We start from the raw sequence: 20,178 nt of genomic DNA, 5'->3' as shown, positions 1-20,178 counted from the left end.
ACCTTGCCATTAGACTGCGGATGATGTGCAGTTGTCAATAATTGTTGAATTTTATTATGTTTCAAAAACTTTTTAAAATGAGAAGAAGTAAAAGCAGCGTTTCGATCACTTAACAAGGATTTAGGGATTTGATTTTGAAAAATTTGATGCAAAAAATTTGTATAAGTTTCTGAGCTAATGGATTTTGATGCAAAAGCCCAAATGTAGCGTGTAAGGTGGTCAATAATTAAAGTTAAATATTTTTTTGTTGAATTATAGTAATTCAATCCACCAACACTATCTATTGCTAGTAAGTCAAAAGACTGATTAACAGGGGGTAAGGATTGTAATAATCCAAATCTTTTTTGTCGCGGTTTTTTATTTAATTGGCACGTATGACAATGTCTACAAAATTTTGCTATATCTGAAGTTATGTTATTCCAATAATAAACAGGGGTTATCAAGTTTATCATTTTTTGCACTCCTGGATGATTAAATTTATCATGAGCAATTTGCAGAATTTTTAATCTCAACGAAAATGGAACAACTATTTTAGTAAAATTTTTCTTACGTACACATAAAACATTATTGATATCAACAAAATTACCTTGTAAGTTATCTTTCCTTTGAGCTTCAACAATTTCATCCAATTTTAACAAATGTGAAACATGAACATTATTATTGTTACAATTAATTTTGACAAGTGAATGTGTTGCATCTCTCGAAAGCCAATCTGCTTCAAAATTAGTAGAACCTTTTGTGTATTTAATTTCATATTCATACATACTTAACAATAATGACCATCTTACTTAACAATAATGACATTAATTTCTTAATCACTTCGATATTATGGTTATCTGGTGATACAATCCCATTACTTATTTCATATCCTAAAAATTCTACTTGTTTTTGCAAAAATGAACATTTTGAAAGTTTTAATTTCAAGTTTTCTTGCTTGCAAATATCAAAAATCTTTTTAAGGTGGGTTAAATGTTCATCATAAGAATTAGAAAATATAATGATGTCCTCGAAATAGCTTGCAGCAAATTTAATTTTATGTTTATTTAAAATTCTACGAATTGTACGTTGAAATATGCTCGGGGCATTCTTCCAGCCAAAAGGTAATCTTAAGTATTCAAATAGACCATTGTGAGTAGCGAATGCTAATTTCTCAGTGTCATCAGGATGAATACGAACATGATGATATCCCTGTGATAAATCTATTTTAGAATAATAACTACTATAAGATAACTTTTCAATTAAAGACTGTATTAAAGGTAAAGGTTCAGAATCTGTTTTTGTAATTTGGTTTAATTTCCTAAAGTCAACACATAAACGACTTTTTTTATTTTCATCTTTTTTAAAAACTAAAGTGACAGGGGCAGCATAAAGGGATGAACTTTCTTTTATAATGTTATTTTTTAACAATTCTTTTATTTGTAAATCAATTTCCTGTTGTTGTTTTGGGGATATTTTGTCAGGCCTTAGGGATATAGGCAAATCTGAGGTTAACCTGACTCTCTGTGGTTCGATTCTGATTTCTCCCACATCATGTTTATATTTTGCAAAAATATCATCACAGCCTTCTAAAATTTCTTTTAAGTCCACATTTCCTATTTTTTTCTCATTTTTTATTTTTTCGTCGATATTATCCTGATAATGTGTGCACCCATTACCTAGATCTATCTTCGAATCATTTGAAATTTGTGGACATTCGTTCTTTTTCCTATTTTTCCTTTTCCTTTTATTTTTGTTACTCTTTACATTATTTTTTTCAATGTTTACTTTTATCGAAACATCTTTAACTTTTATTTTTTCAACATTTTTGACCTTAACATTTTGAGAATTTTGCTGTCTAATGTGCAAAGATAAGTTGTCACTATTAGAATTAGCAGAGGTGATCAATCTCTTACCAAATTGAGTAACAACTGTCCCGACACAGTCAATAAACAAACAGAAATCTTTGCAAGTCTGTAACTCTAATAAAGCATATGGTAAATCAGTATCAATTATAAAAAACTTAGCGGAGTTAACAATTTCGCCTATCTTAAGGAGAAACTCACAAATTTTGTTAAGTGTTAATTGTCCTTACGTTTGGATAACGTTTAATTCCTCACATTTTTTAATCGGAATATTTAATTTCAACACCAAATCTTTTGGTATTATATTAATGTTGACCCGGTATTAGCATTCAATAATATCTCTTTGTTTACATTTTTACTTTTATTTTGTTTTGGACGCCCTTTTTGGTACTTATTTTCTACTTTATATCCATTTAGGTATTTATTTTCAACTTTATATCCGGATATTAGTAATTGCTATTGATTAATTGTCATATTTTGAACGTTCACTTCAACCTCATTATTAGGGTTGTTTACACACGAGGAGCCCATGTGAAATTGATTCAAAAGTCCTTTCTTCGAACAGTATTTACACTGATTTATTGGGATCTCCTGCGTTGTATGATGTACTTTGGGTTTTGTCACATTCGGGGATACACTTTTATTTTTAGGACAAACCGGAGCTTTATGTCCTGGTGCATTACATTTAAAGCACTTAATGTCATATTTTGGGTTTTCCATTTTCTTCGTAAATGGTCCCTTATTATTTTGAAATTTATTTTTATCTAAGTCACTTTTAATTTTTTCATAAATTTTAAGCTTTTGTTTAAATTCAAAAAGATTATTGGCTCCATAAAGAATTGATTTATTATTTGTTTGGTCTGGTATTCCATGAATTATGTAAGTGATTAGAGCTAAGTCATCAATATCACTTTGAATTGCAATTTCTTTCATTTTTAGGAAATATTCTTGAAGAGTTTCGTTATACCTTTGCTTTCTTTTTTGCAACATTGCATGTAGTTCTGCACTATTGCAACTAAGTCCAAATTCTTCAAGCGAAAGATTTTTTAATTTTTCATATGAATTTAACTGAGTTTCACTTCTAATTAAAGTTAATGCATTACCCTTCAAACATCTTTTTGCAAATAAAAATTTTCGCATATCAGACAATTTAAATAAATTAGCATGAGTTTCAAAATTTTCAAACCAATAATTAATATTTTCATGCCGATTTCCATTAAACATAGGGGTAACTGCTTCAATATCCGAAAAATTTTCTATTAATTTTGTTTCCGATTCTCTATTATGTACATCATTATTAGAATTTTGACTATAGGATGCCATATCTTTATCAGTATAAACAAGAGTTTGTATTTCTTTATCAACATATATTTTAGTATTTAAACTAACTTGTGCAAATTGACTTACACAAGTTTTAATTGGTAAATGTGATTCAAAATCAGTTTGAGTTTGTTTACATTGAAACTGATTAGTTTCATCCTCATCTTCAGAGGGATTTTCCATTACTATAGAATTTTTTAAAAGATCAAAATCACATGGACAAGTTAAAATATGTTTTGCAATTTCGTTTGTATTTCCCTCACTGGAAATACTTAGAATGTCTGTAATTTTAACTAATTCCGAAAAATTGAAAGTATTACAAATTTCTTTAAGTTTGTTTGAAAGCTCCTCATCGTTAGGTTCAAAAGAAAATTCTGAAAAATTTAGAATTTTATTGCGGTTTAATCTAGAAAAATCATTGGGAAACAAAAGTTTAAATAATAACTTAATTTTGTTTGCCGCCACTAATTTAATTGACGTTTGAATCACATTTATTTCCTTTAACAGCATTTTAAATGCACTATAAAAACAATATTATATCATAATTTAAAAAAAAATATATAAACACTTGAAATGCAATCTAATCATTAATAATATACTATTGAATTATTCATAATAAAAAGTTTAGAGCAGGGCTCAAATCTAATTTCAATAAAATATGAACAACCTATTCTCCAACGTCGACCCTCATCAATTTCGTTGAAGAGAAGAAAAAAATATATCATAATTTAAAAAAAGCAATATAAATACATGAAATGCACTCCAATAAACCAGATACTATTGATTAAATTTCATAATAACAATTTCAGTTCACTATATAAAATATTTAATCATAAGATTGAGAAAGAAAAATAATGAGAGGGGAAGAAAAAAAAGCACATATTTACAGTATACTCTCCTTTACTTTCGTCAGCACTTTTCTATTTGCCAACAACACTTCGACCTTCATTTTTGTGAAGAGAAGGAGAAAAAAATCATTTTCTCATGAAAGGAACTTTTAATAAAGAAGCAAAATTGCTACAAGCCTTTCAATACGTGCACATTCACTTTTGTTTTCACAACTTGAGCACTAGTAACTGTGGGGTCATCTGTCATTTCTATGGATGGGACACACATCAAATGGTTTCAGAGAGGGATGTGACGAACTCCAGCCAACATCAGCATTCCAGCAGTGACGAAGGTACGGGTAGTTGAAAACACGGGGTGTGATTTCATCCTTCCTTCAACTTTTTTTCACTGCCGATAAAGCAATGTTTTCCCCCGGTGGGTGATGGGATGAGAAATAGAAATGCGAAGGTTTCCTTCGAAAGCAACTATCCTGTCGACTTATAATAACAGGGCTACATCCCTGTTATCATTGTTGTATTCATCTTTAATAATGCAGTCGTCAGGCGTAATACTTTATCAATAAGTTTATTTAAAGGTAGGTTGGTGGTTATAACAGTTCACATCCGCACTCCACAAGGGAGGGGGTGGACAAGACTTCTGACAATTCCGGAACAACTTATGAGGATCACAACATGATGAAAAGGACACGCAAAAACTAGCGTTCCTACGTTTTATACAAACACAGATTGGGGTAAAAAGGCACAGTCTTGTAACCTTACTCATCACCGAAAATCNTATATATATATATAAGACAGATAGATAGATATTCTAACATAATTGCTTATAACATGCAAATAACGGATTTTTTTTACGTGCCTCGGTCTATTTTCATTTTGGGGTACGAAACTACATTTTTCTTAGTTACAGCTCGTTGAAAACTATTGTCATAATTAAATTCGGAAGCATTTTTAAGTATTTCTGAGTAAAAGTTTAATATTTCTTGGATATTTTACGTGTTTTTATAAAAAAAAAATGCATTTGCTGTTGACATATCAATAATTACCCCGACTTAGCTATCGTGTTGATTTCATATGTTGCTACGTAAGATAAAATATAGGCTAAGAAGGATGGTTGTTATGGCATCGTTGATTTGTACTGAAACAAACCTAAATTAAATTAGTAATAAACGAAAGAAGAATCGCTTGGATTTACAGAATAAATTACTAAAATTCGTTATTAAATTTTAATTAATACTTAAGACTGATAGGGATAGTTAAGATTAAGCCATAGTTTAAAAATAACGGTATAATAGTTTAATATTGATTTGAAAAAGGATGTTAAAGTTTCAAGTCTTCTTAACCATTTTTTGCTATGCTATTAATTTCTTTCAGCAAGTTTCTCGTGACTCGTTCAAATAATATAGGTGAAAGTGGGGTCAGATGTCAGATCAGGTAAATAAGATTGGAATGACTGTTGGAGTTAAATTGTTCGACTTAGAAACTGCAATATTTAATCAAAATATTCATTATTTTGTCGTGTATAATATACCATTCCTAAAAAGTCATAGATATACTCCTTTTTTATAAATGATTTTTTTAGTAAAAGTCAAATCATCTGGTCTCACCCCAATTCCCCGTAAGGGGAAATCTGGTACACATATGGGGACAAAAAAACTGGAACACTCTATGGGAAATTTGGAAATACTAGAATTAAAGTGAAAAATTAGCATGCATTTCGATTTTTCTTACAATTTAAGAAAATTATGCTTGTAACATCATCAGGATTAAAATTGCTTAGTAACCCATGCCCTGAAATGTCGTTGTACGCAACTAGGGGCGCTTTCCAATTATGAGCTGTTTAGATGAACATGAAGAAACAGTTCATAATAAGGATTCACACCTAATGGCGATGATGACTTTTCCGGGCAATGCAATTTTAATCCTAACTCTCTTAGAAGCTTGTCACAAACATTTACACGTCCCCCTTTAATATATGACGTTTTTAATTTGCACATTTCGAAAAAAAATGTTATTTAAAAAAATATTTAGCTGTGAGAGAAAAATTGATTGCAGATTTGAAATTAACTATTAGAAAACATCTAAGATCTATTAAAAAATCTAATGCCTGCAACGGAAAATTAAGAAAAAAGTTTGTTAACCAATGCTATCGATCATGTTATCATTCACTGCTCCGTATTAATATAAAATTTTTACCGTACTATTTTACCCTACTAATTTTTACCGAACGATATTAATTTATGAGCTATAAACTGAGAATCATCTGAATAGATTTATTAGAAACTAATTTCGTAACTTTTCAGAAGCAGTTTTCCGTATTATAATTATTCCGTAATTAAAATTGTAACTTAGAGTATAAAACACTCAATACTTTGATAATCAAGCATCTTAAAATCAATCTGCTAAAAACCCTTAATAGCATATTCTTAGCATTTCTTTAATTTTCTTGTAAATACTTTTTGTTCCATAAATATTTGTTCCGAAGTCATTCAACTAAGGGTGTGGTTAGGTGTAACTTATTAGCAAATGAATTAAAGAAAACACCCCTTTTTTCATATTAACACAAATAAACTTTGACAGAACTTTATTGTTGTATTAAAATATGTGTAAAAGTTTTCGAATTTTGTTTTTTGTTTCTCTATTCTAAAACATTTATGTTCGTATAAGTATTAAAACATGTAATGGAGCTACCACTTTTTTAGAATTCCAATTAAATATATTCTGCAGCAATTTTTTTAGCGATAAAAAGGTTGATTTTGTTCCTATTATGCACTGAGAAAAAAAAGTATGCTCAGAACTACCAGAATACTATAACATTTACCGTGTTTCTGTCTGTATGGGATCACCAAAAGGCTTAGTTTTTACTGAAATACTTTGATACTGATCTTGGTAAAATTAATAATAAAATATGGTTTTATAATATGTGATAAAATTTGAAAAATGTCGTTAAACTTGATAAGGCATGATATAAAAATCATTTCATTCGGTTAAATTTACTTTTCAATTTTGCATTTTTTAGAAATAATAAGAAATATAATTTTGAAAACCAGAACTTCTGGTAAGCCATTACCATATGAATGGAAAAAATGGCCGAATGAATGGTTTAAATACCGTACATTTTGGTTTTTATAACCAAAAATATTGTTTTTTTTTACCAGAAATGTTGTTACCATTTGGAATGGTAATTTTACTAGATTTCCTTTCTTCGTGCAGGAGGGGAGGGTTTAATTAGTTGGTATTAGATAGGGGAAGAAAATATCAAACTCCACTATCTTTAATTTTCATTCAAACTCGTATTTCTCAAAATATCTTTAATTTAAACAATCTGTACCCCATTATTTTCATTTCATAACTTTAACTGCATACTTGAACTAAAATGCAATAGTGTGTAGATTAAATATGGATACTTTTCCTCAGAATTATGAACTAAAAAAATTTTTTTTATCCATATTTAAGATTTTGAAGTTTCTCCATCCAGACCTAGGTTAGGGAGTCAATGATATTAAGTTAAGTCTTTTGAGAACACGTAAATTTTCATAATTTTAATCTGATGACTATTTCTCAAAATGCTTGACCTTTTCAAAGTTTTTGAACACCTTATCGAAAGTATCAAAATATGTTTGATTGCTGGAAGTAACATAGAGCAATTGAAACCAATTATTAATAACTTATCCAAGTTTCATCAGGCAATAAAATTGGTTTTTATGCTTATTCCTCTCCTTTCTTATTAATAATGTTATAGAATTCGAGAATGTTTTTGTTCCATGTTAACTGTTATTCATGTGGAACATTCCGCATAAATTGGAGCTATATCTAAAGATTTTAAATCAAATTTAACAGATAAATCGTAAGATTTTAAAATTGTTTTAATACAGTCATCTCAAACATCAAAACTAAGTTTGAAGGAACTTAAGATCGTTTCATAGAAAAAAAATTTTTATTTAATCCAGTAATTTAAAAAAAGCCACCCTCTGGGTCTCTGAGAAGAAATAAATTTGAAAGCTAAGATAAACTTATACCTGCTTAAAATAAGTTTTAAATATAAGTTTGAGATGAATTATATAATTATATTTCATCTTTAACGTAATTAATTACTTTTTTACTAATCAATAATATCTCAATCTATTGTTATATGCCAATTAATGTTGGTATTTATTAAAAAAAAATTTAAAAAATACATTTTTGCATTTGTAACAAATAACATTTTTATAAAAAATTTTTTTTATAAGGTCGAATTTCAGCATGACTAGTTTATACCCCTCCAGCTTTGAATATGTTTTTAAAGCATATTGAAATAATATGATATGAACTAGTCATAAATATGTTATGAACTAGTTATGAACATGATTCATATTACCTCTCACAATTGGAATGTAACAGTTTCTTATAATTACGACGACCAGTCTCTTATAATTACGAAATTTTTGTTATGAACTAGAAGAATTTCTTTTAATTGAAATATTATACCAAGTTTCCAGACACAAATATCACAAATATTCCAACTCATAAAAATTTTCTTAACTAATTGTAAAAATATACTTCAAACACACACACTCACAAAAAAATACCGCTTGAATGTTTATCGAACTTTTATTAAATTCATTTAATATTATAAATCAGATAAACAAATTAACTGTATAGGAACTTTGTTTCATAGTCCAAAAAATCCATGTAATAAAATAAAATAATTTCTCTTAATTTAAATCTCATAGAAATGTCCCAGATACAAATATTCCAACTCGTAAAAAATTTCCAATGTTCATTTTAAAACGATACTTCCCACAACTTACAACAAGAGAAACCACTAATTAAATGTTCACTGAATCCAATTGATTATATTTTTAAATCAAATAAGCAGATTGAAAAATTTTATTTTCAGAACCTAAACAATCAGACCTTGTACATACAATATTTAAATACATGGTCTTTTAAAAGCATTCGTGTGTGATATAACTTCTGTCAGGAATGTTTCACTTCGACGACAGAGATTATCGATTTTTATATTCCTGGGACACGAAGAGGAATGTGTAGAAGGAAAACAAGAGAAACAATCCCCAGCATTCAACCCCTGCTCCACCCCCAAAGCATCTATTTTAAGATCCCTACTACGATGTCTCCCACGCAACTAGTAACCCCCATGTGACTGATGTCGAAAGCGAAATCATGAATGTGAGCTTATTTGCATTCGATGATGCGCATCCTTATAATAGGTGGGAGGTTTGGATTGTATTAATTCTGGCTTTTTAGGAAAGAGGAAAAGTGTAGGCGTCGTATAGCAACCTTTATTCGAGATACGTTTGAAGAGGCACATTGTTCGGTTCTTACTATTTAATGAAAAAGGAGTAGAAGGAGGTGGAAAGCCTCTTCGAATTTCTCTCCGAAAGTTTTTGAATAAATTGAATTTAAAAAGAGCATTGGATTTAGGTTTAATGACAAATGATTTCTCAATTTACTACTAAAAAGACAGAAAGGGAACTTTTATCGTAACATTTATCGAATCCTGTATTTTAGGAGCAAGTAAAATCCCACTCCTTTAAAAGTCTCATTTAAAATTAATTCTTAATTTTTGAATAAAAAGTAATGAGAAGGCCATGGCTAACTATTTTTTCTTCAATTCACTAAATAAAGGCGAGCTATTTTTAAGTTAATTAAAGTACAATTTTCTGTTATATTAATGATTTTTCTAAAGATGAAGCACATGTCAGGACATAGTGGGTAAGGTATTTTCTTTGGTCGTAACATTTATCAAAATTTTAAGAGCAAGTATAAGTGAATTTTTATCTACTCTTTTAAAAGTCGTGTTAAAACTTAATTTTAAATTTTTGAATAAAAAGCAATCGGAATGCTATTTTCATTACGTTTTCTTCACATTGATAATTCAAGAAGTTTTATCTATTTATTAAGATTAGTTTCTTAATAACTTGCAGTATCATAATAATTTGTGATATTATAATATAAACTGTTAAAAGTATTATATTTAATGGTTATTTCATAATAATTTAAGCTTATTTTTTCAAGTCAATTTCTAGAGAAATATTAATTTAGCTGAATAATACATACTGCCCTTAATATGTATATTTAGAATCTTTGTCAAAATTGAAACCTAGAAAGTATTCACATAAGGGAGCGAAAATTAATATTAAAGGAGGAAAAAAATTAAAACACTATCGAAATGTAATGAATCATTTGTAAAGAAAGCGGTATTAAAAATTTCAAATGAGGCAATCTAATAATACAAAACTCAATCTGTACCTCAAATTCAACCATATTCTCTGGAAATCCCTCTAGTTTCACACTGAATTCAGTTGTTACAGTTTAATGAAAAATGAGTGTAAAGAGGTGGTGCACCTCTTTAAATTTCTATCTGAAAGTTCCTTGAAATTTCTGTAATGAATTGAATTTAGGAAATGCGTCGGATTTAGATTTAATGACAAGTGATTTTTCAATTTACTATTGAAAAACTTTGAAATAATAAACAAACCTTGATTGTAACATTTATCGAATTTTATATTTTAAGAGCCAGTGAACTTTAGAGTAAACCCACTCTTTTAAAAGTCTGATTTAAAATAAATGTTTTAATTCAAAATAATCAGAAGGCCTAGAATAACTATTTTTTCCTTGATTCGCTATAAAAAGACGAGCTATTTTTAAGTTAATATAAATACAATTTTCTATTATTTTGACGATTTTCTAAAGATGATTCAGTGATTACGGATATTATGTTAATGCATTAGGCATTCAAAGTATTCAGAAATGTTACTTTTAGTAAAAAATTATTATAAGCAAGCTAATAAAATACACTCAGAAGTGGTACGTTTTTTTAAGCGTACCTTTACTTATTGATACTTAGTTACTTTTATAAGTTGCTTGTACTTTGGTTAGTAGTTTAAGTTAAGTATGATTAATTGTAACAAAGAATGCCCAATGTTTCATTTCATTATTTCAGTTTTTTCTTATTACTACTTCTTATAGTTCTTTCAAATTTCTTAAAGTAACTACTTTACTGTGTAGGTTAACTGAATATAAAATTGATGACACCAGAATCTATTGATTATTATTTTCTGTTTACTGCATGGAGAAAAAAAATTCAGATAAAATTACTTTACTGTATGGTAACAACATTTCGGGTTTTAAAAAAAAAACATAACTCTGGTAATAAATACAAAATATACGGTATTTAAACCATTCATATGGTAACGGTTTCTGCTCATATGGTAACGGTTTACCTTAAATTCTGGTTTTGAAAATTATAGTTTTTATTACCACACATTTAGTAAAATTACAAAGCTCAAAAGAAAATTTAATCATATAGATTGTTTTCATGCCATACTTCAGGCTCCCTCATGATAAAATTATCAAATTTTACCATATTTACCAAATCTTACAACATATAATAATTCCCTATTTTATTGTTAATTTTACCAAAATCATTACCAAAGCGCTTCAGTGAAGAATACCCTTTTTTTAGATGTTCCCATGAAACCATAAACTTGGTAATTCTGAAATTTACCTAGTAATTTCCGGTAGTTTTGGCCATACTTTTTTGCTCAGTGTGTTAGCTTTTTCAGCATAATTTTTCTTTCACAGCTTATTGAATGCATTCACTTTGTTCGCAGCTTTCTTCCTAAGGATTTTGTCTATCAATCCGCATTAAATTCATTAAAAGTGTAAAATAATTATAACAAAAGCAACGTGATCATTGGTGATAAACTTTTTCCAGGTGTAAGATGAAAGTAAATTACTTTCTACTTTAGCGGTATCAATCAACTTGCTAAATTAAATAGCTACTTTCCTTTACCTGAAACAATATTCAGATTTTTACACATATTTTCATATTACAATTACGAAACTTGTTTTTTCAATAATGATGATTTATGGTCACTTATTGCTTTTTTTTATTATTTAATTTAATAAGGGACCAAAAAGTTTCAAGCTGGATGGTAAGCAAATTTTTGCTCCATTTGAAACAGAATTATATTACGTGATGAATTACAATATATGAACGAAAATACAGAATATGAATTTTAAATATAACTTTTTGAAAATTTATTATACAGAAATTATTTGATCGTTTTCTGCAAAATGTATTTAATGTAACCTTTTGCAATTTATACGTTTTAATTTTCTAAAATTTTTTACTTTAAATCGATGGTTATTTAACAATTGAAAATATATTACTTGTCTTTTAGATATAACATTCTTATTCACAGTGTGAAATGAAAAATGAAGCACTTTAGTAACTTTCAATCTAATGATCGGATTTTTTCTTACTAGCATGCAATCTTAATTGTTTTGGCGGGAAAAACCTTAAATACGCTAATTATTCTGTGCTAATGAAATTTAGGTCAAAAAATAAGGCAAAAAAACATAATTTCTCTGAATAATCATGTATTTTCTTCGACATGATCCTCAAAATATGAGGGTTGCTGCAATCTGGAAAATATGTTGTAATCATTTGTAATCAAGACTGGATTTGCAATCAAGACTGGTAATCATTTGTTTAATCAGAAGGACCGTTAAATGTTTGAGCCAATTAATATTAATTTTCTTTTTTTCCCATTTCACCTGGAATTACTTAAACAAATCAAAACCATTTAGACAACAATTATACAATTATGAAACTCATTTTTCCAATGATGATGATTTATAGTTACTTACTGTATTTTTATTTTTTTATTACTATTTAATTTAATAAGGGACCAAAAAATTTTAAGCTGTATGATGCACAAATCTGTACACCATTTTAACACTATTATTATTGGAGACAAATTACAATATATGAACGAAAACACAAAATATGAACGCAAAATAAAACTTTTTGAAAAATTATTATACAGAAATTATTTAATCGATATCTTTCAAATTTCGTACTTTGTCAATTAAAGTTACTGAGTTTAAAAGTCTCTGAAAGTTTGCATACTTTACAATTGAAAAGTCTTTTTTTACGAATCTTGAATTAGATAGCAGCAAATAACAAATAAATACAGATAAAAAAAATTTTGCATGGAAAAAATTTTCATAATTGTATCCAAAAAGCAATTAATTTTATCCAAAATTTTATCCAAATTTCACAATTCTATGCAAAAAATTGAATATTTTCAGGACTACGCACAGCAAGAAATTTCGGATCAAATTACGCTACAAAGTAGTACCGGCTCTTCGGGTGCCGTATTTTTATAATATTTTTTTTTTTATTTATTTTAATATTATACAGTAATTTTTTGCCTAAATATTTATTTAATTGGAGTGATTTAGTGATTTTACGGAAAGTATTACTATGAAAAATGCGGTATATCAGATTTTTTGTTCCGTACCATTTTTAGCCAAAATGGATTTTATGGTAAAAAGTACCAGCACCCTCTGTGCCAGTACTTTTTACCGGAATTTTTTACAGTATAGCAAAACAAACAAAAACTGAAATTTATATTAAAGGGTTCAAACTACAGACCGCTCTCCAAACTAAATGATTGTGACCATAATTTCCTGATTGCACTCCCTCCCCCTCATATATTATGAGTCATTAATCGAAATTCTTAAAAAAAAATACGAAGTGATTTTTTTTGCTGATTTCTTAACTTAAAATATCGTTTGCACAAACTAATTACCGCATTTAAAGTTAAGCCCTTGGAATATTAAGATAGCATGCTAGAACGAAAATCATTAAATCTATAGTTATTAAGTTGCTCCATTTATTTAATTATTTTTTGCGGACGGTACATTTATTCTTGATCAAATTAACTATCAATCCAATAATCGCTTTTTATGTTTTTGGTCTAGAGTATCTTTTATTTGACTAGATTTATTACTTTCAGTTAATTCTGATTAGCATTGGAAAAGGCTTACCTTATTATCCATTCGAAAAATTTTGATTTTTTTTCTTAAATTTTGTTATTTTTATTTAAACTTTACAATTGTTTAAGTTGATACATATCAGCTAAAATTATATCAACCTATTTTCAATTAATTCAGTTTTCAATTTTGAGATTTGACATATAAAATTACGCAATTCAACATGACGGAGATACTTTTTATATTTTCTAATCAAAAAATTTTCTATCATGTTTGAATTAAATTATAGAAAATAATAAATAACTAATACAAGCTATATTTGAACGAAATCGACATTAGGTAAATGAGCTTTATAATCAATTCCAAAAATATTTGAGGTCCTCAAGTATAGTTTTATTATGTAGGAAAGAAATCAATAGCAAACTAAAATCTAAAGATTCGAACTAATTTTCCATCTTGGGATAATCCACCATATTTTAAAAGTTAAAAATACAAATCAGTCGAACAAATGGGAACGTTTTTTAATTTGATTCTTCAAATAATTATATAGAATTTGTTGCTTTGTATATTTTGTAATTTGGCATATTTGGGACAATTTAATTGCTAGACATTATATTTGATGCAAAACATTTTGGTCTAGGGGTTTTGGTCCCGTCGTTTCACTCAGTCATTTCGGTCCATTTCCAGTTTCGATCCCGCCATTTCGTCCAGTCATTTCGGTCTAATTCCAGTTTCGATCCCGTAAAAAATTTATGTTTTTCTCTTTTAGATACTGAAATTTAAAATTTTTTACCCGATGTAAAAAAATATTTCTTGTAATGATCCTTATTTCTATCTTATTAATTTTTGACAGATTACATTAAGCCCTTTTTAAAACATTTTCTTTTTTTTTCAAGGTAGGAATTATTTGAAAATAATTACTGGATTGCACTAAGTGGAGGTAGTTAGCGCCGAAATCCTTATTTATTTAATTGCCAAACTTTACAATCACAATACATTATTGCATTAGAGTTAAATTTTTTTTTTTTGTTAATGGCGGGCACTTGGGATGTACTGTCCCATTGGTCTCTAATGCCGGAACAGCTACTTTCTTCTCGTTACCCAGTGGGCACCTGTGGCGAAGCCACGGCGGTGGAGCATTGCACCCACGTCACACAACCACAAACCCGTTTATAGGGCGGGTCACATTCACACAATCACACACAAAGGAGAAAGGACATAAAACACAGAGAGAAAGAAACATCCATACCCTGAGCTGGATTCGAACCCGCAACCATCGGCTCCGCAATGAGGCATCCTAACCACTCGGTCACCTGATCGGCATAAGAGTAAACATAATTACATAAATAATCGAATACAAAAAAAATATAGTTTTCATTGAAACTTAACAAAGTTTTTCGCTAATTAATTAGAAAATTGTGGGCTATCCCTCTTAAATATTCTTAATAGTTTGAACGTTTAATTTCACATTTAATAATTTTTAAATACTTAATAACCATTTAATTTTCCTGATTTTCTGTCACTGGAAATAATAAGTAAATCATTTTAAAAGCTATATATATATATATATATATTTGTTAATTTATATAATTTTTCCATGAACAAATCCATTTCGGGCAAATCCGTGGGNTATATATATATATAGTTTTTTAAAATGATGGACCATTGGTGGGCCAAATGATGGAATGGACCATTGTAATATTAAAAAAAAGGAAATCGGATGAAATGTCTATATCAAAATGCACGAATCGAATTAGTAACGCGACTGAATCAGGAAATTATCAAAATGGCAACGGAACCGAAATGGCAATTGGACAGAAATGGCGGAACCGAAATGGCAATGGGGCAGAAATGGCGGAACCGAAATGTCACGATCCGCAATAGATTACGCTTCAGTTAATGACGATTTCATCTTAGGAGGGGAAAGGGGGCTGGTGAAGACAATCTTTATAAATTTGCGGAACAAATCAATATTATCATTTTTGAACTAATCTATGATTTTTTTTAAAATAATTAAATTTAGGTCTTTAATCTACATTTAACTTTATGTATACTAATTTGGGTGAATATTTTCTTAAGGGTACTAACATCTCGACTTTAAAAGTATAAAAAAAGCCTCGTTCCACCAAGAGCATTCAAAAAAAACTTAAATATAGACTATATATTTTTTCATTAAAAAACTTAAAACTATGTCATAATTGAACAGTTATTTTCATGAAGGTTTTTCATATATTCGTAAACTTTGTTACAAACATCTAAGTTTCATTTCTCAGTTTAGATACATTTGGAAGTTAATAATTTTTTCTTTAAATTATACCTAAATATTAGACAACAAAAATTAAAAATCTTTTTAAATCTGGTGGTTTACAAGCTAATGCCAAACCTGTTAAGATTTTTCTAATATGTTTTATTGATTAAAACTAGTTTTTTTTATAAAAATCAATTACAATATAGGTCAAATTGTTGATTTATCATGCGAATTAAATCACTACAAAAATTATCTTTCCCTTCATTAAGTATTTTGAAAATAGTGTACCAAAAAAGTAGGAAATTGAACTTCAAGAAAACAGCAAATAAAATGGAAAATTGCAAATCAGAAACTTAATCAAATGTTGAAACTTATCAAATTTTATAATGTTTATAACATTCCATAAATTCAAAAACCCACCTTACTATACATCAATCGATTCACAAAACTGTTCTCTGTTGATAAGAACGTAAAAATGTCACAAAGTTAAGTCAATAATTTGTACTTAGTGCCCTTAAAAATCTTGTTTATAAAAAATTAGTTCCTCAATCTTGCCCTATTATTTATGGATCGCAAAACTACAGAAATTTTGAATAATGGAATTTTGAAAGTAAACATTTTGCAACTGCTGTAAAAGTATGAAAATTTCCTGGATAATTAAAATTTTTTGTTCTACGAAATGGAAGTTACATTAGGTTCTCCTAAATTTATCAGTCTACAAGAAAAATAAAATTTAATCAATAAAAAAGGTAAATATTTTACAAAGCTAATCTAATCTAACAAATCAATACTCTCCAAGTGATGTTTTAGTACTTTATTCACATTCTTATCACAAAAAGTTTAATATTAACATGTATACAGTAGCCCATCAATATTTATCTACACTAGTCCCATGGGGCCACTTTTTCATTTAAAGTCATTGTTATTTACTTTAAAAAAATCTAAATTGAAATCTAAATATATAACACCAAATCTCTTATTATTTAAAATGATTAACAAAATTAGTCGAAGGTCGCAAATATAAAAGCAAACTAAACAATAAACACTTATTTAAAATGATATTTAACAATCAAGTATTTTGTCGCTGTACATGAAAGTGTAACATTAGCTATATTAAAGAGCCAAAATTAACTGAAACTTTTTAAGAGGCAAGTAACAGAATTAATAAAGCTGTCCATATTTGCCTTGTGTCCTTCTTAGCTCCTTTCCCTTAAGTGAAAATTTGATCTTTATCCTAAGTAGCAGAAGTAGGGACTCCTAAGTGGCAGACATGCAAATTCTCTCATTTCGGTTGAAGTAATTGTGCTGCCTATTGTGCAAGATTTAAACATGACCTCTACATGAAAACAAGCAGTATTACACCATTAGTCAAGGATTTTAGCTTATAAGTTTTTTATAACTTAAAAGTTTAAATAACTTATAAGTTCAACTCTTCAAGATTTCTAGGTTTAAAATATTTTAAACTTTTACTATTCTATAGAAATTTAGAGGAAAAACTATGAAAATTCAAGCATTAACAAAATGAGACAGCTATGTTTTATATTTAACGCACGTAACAATCAGCTTGCTTATTTATGTAGATAATCCATTACTGCTATTGCAAAACTAACCGTAATCTCAGAAGGCGTATACACTTTTCCGCCCGTATCGCCTATCATCTAACTATCGTAATTTAACTTTATCAAGTATTCCGAAGAGCAATATTTAAACTCTTTTTATTTTATAATAAATGCGTATTGAAATAAATAGCCCTTCCGTATTAATCAAGATTAAAATGTTTCGACATTTTCAAAGATTTTTATCGTTTTTATTATTCATATCAAATGCAGTTGTTATTATGCGTACGATATTCTTTATGCAGAATGCGTACTGTACTCTTTCACATTGATCCTCTCTGTGTTTTTATTATTCATATCAAATGCAATTTCTATTATGTGTGCTGTACTCTTTCTTATGTGCCATGTACTCTTTACGCGTATACATATTATGCGTACAGTACGTATTATGAAAAGAATTCAAAATAATTAAAGCAATTAATAATAATACTTCCAGTGGAAAAACGAGGTAAGAAGCTGAGAATCCAAAAGGAATTGAAACAAAAGAAGCAATGAAAAATCAAAAAATTTATAAATGTGACAACCGAAACTGACGTCTTCAAGGGGGTTACATAATACAAAAGTTATTAGATGCTTTATCAACAACAGTAATGATAAACTTATTTTTATGTATTTTAATCTTTTGAAACAAATCATAATCAATAATGATACCACTAGGATAAGTACAAAACCTGGAATTGAATAAATTGTATTTAACTTCTTCCACTATTTTTGTTTTCCATTCTGTAAAACCATCAACGGGCCAATGATATTTCCTAGAAATTTTAGCTGTAAAAAAAATCAAGATCTCTTTTAGCCGATAAAATAAAATCATCATTTTTCATTTTAAACCCTGTTCTAAAATTTTGAACCTCTACTCAAAATACTAATTAAATCTTGATCTCCAATCTCTAAATTCCCTGTAATAACGTGACCACAATCTTTATCAATATATTGAGAAAATTCTTCTTCATTACAATGACAATCAGACAATGAAATATAATTTAAATTCCGACTTAAAAAATTATTGTTACAAACCTTTTTTCTTAGAGTAGAGGAATATTTATAGGCAGCTGAAATTGTAAGTTGTACTTTAAGTTTAAACTTTAAGTACGTGTTATGCGTACTGTGTGCATTATGTGTACTGTACTCTTTATGCAGAAGGCTTACTGTACTCGTTCACTCAGATCTCTCTATGTGCATAATGATACTCTGTAATAGTCATGACACAACTTAATCAAGCATCTCAAAGGCAACAGTTAAAGTCTTTTTATTTTATGATAAATGTGGAATAAAATGGACCTTTCATATTGATCAAAATTAAAACGTTTCGACATTTTTCCAAGATTTTTATTGCTTTTTTTATTCAGATGAAATGCAACTATTATTATGAAGGCGCTTTATGATTTGAAAGATGGAATCATTTTTTTTTTAGCATTTTTGCTATGTAAACACATTTATTGTAGTCTTCGTTTTATACACATTCTATACATTTGTTTAAGCTTAGTCATGATCTTTGTATTTACATTATAGATAAGTTATTTGTTTGCATTTTTAACAGCTTAAACTATTATGTAAAACTTTCTTGCTATTTTTGTATAATAATGATTTAATTTACTTGAAATGTTTTTAAAAAATTTCATCAACGACATTTTAAAATTCTTATTACTACTAGTAGTTTCTTTTTACCCTTGAGCGTTAAGTATAAAAGAAAATAGATGAACATTAGTTGAAATATGTTCCCTAAGAAAATTTAAATGGACAGGGGCAAGTTTTGCCATTGAAGAAAAAAAGTTTATGTAACCATCTAAAGTAGTTTGAATTTGTTGATGAAGAAAATAGAGATAAATTCCTCGATTTTCGCCCTATGTCTCTAAGTAAAAGTTTTTAGGGCTTTAATTGAAGGTTTGTATTTCTTTGAAAAGTTATCAGTAAATTGAAGTGATTTACACAGTTTAATATTTATAGTTAAAAATATTGGAAATATTCATGACATGCAATTAGCACATATATAACTTTAAACTCAATCATTCATTATTAACCTTTAAATAATTATTTTTTAATATATCTTTCCTTTATTTTAGGGTGATGTTGCGAACTGTCAGTTACTGCCTTCATGGCTTAGTTCCAGCTTCATGCATTTGCGCGGACCGTTATGATCGCGAAGCTGTCGTTAAAGCTCTTGGTGAAGAAGCTGGTTTAAAGCCCTCTTTAATTTTGGGACAATTGTCTTCCACCCCGGATGAATTATTAAAATTAGATCAGGTAAATATTTACCATCGAATGCATTTGGCTTAACATTTTTTTTTTGCATGAAATTATACTTTTTAGGTTATGGAGGAGAGCAAACTGTTTTGACTTTGCAACAGTCAGCATTCTAAGTCTTGCGTGCTGTTTGAGATAATTTTGCGATTTAAGAGAGGTTAGTATTTGAACTAAGAGCGGGTGACCAAGTTGTCGAGTTTGCCAACCACTGAGTCGGGATACTTTTCTGATTGGCAGAATATATATATATTTAGTGCCCTTAAAAATCTTGTTTA

The 20,178-nt window shown here is 28.5% G+C and overlaps 1 protein-coding gene across 5 annotated transcripts in view; it reads left to right on the top strand.

Moving 5' to 3' along the window:
• Positions 1 to 20,178, top strand: part of LOC107437112 (uncharacterized) — a 130,805-nt gene that overhangs the window by 59,424 nt on the left and 51,203 nt on the right. For all 5 annotated transcript variants that reach the window (XR_011638276.1, XR_011638275.1, XM_071187830.1 and 2 more), the window contains one exon: positions 19,723 to 19,903. Coding sequence is in view for 3 of the 5 variants with exons in the window: in XM_071187830.1 (XP_071043931.1) it covers positions 19,723 to 19,903 (181 nt within the window). In the remaining 2 variants the exon portion in view is untranslated. The remainder of the gene's footprint in view (positions 1 to 19,722; positions 19,904 to 20,178) is intronic.

The sequence above is a fragment of the Parasteatoda tepidariorum genome, chromosome X1, assembly GCF_043381705.1.
Source record: "Parasteatoda tepidariorum isolate YZ-2023 chromosome X1, CAS_Ptep_4.0, whole genome shotgun sequence".
Classification (NCBI taxonomy): Eukaryota; Metazoa; Arthropoda; class Arachnida; order Araneae; family Theridiidae; genus Parasteatoda; species Parasteatoda tepidariorum.
This window is presented reverse-complemented; position numbering and strand designations above follow the sequence as displayed.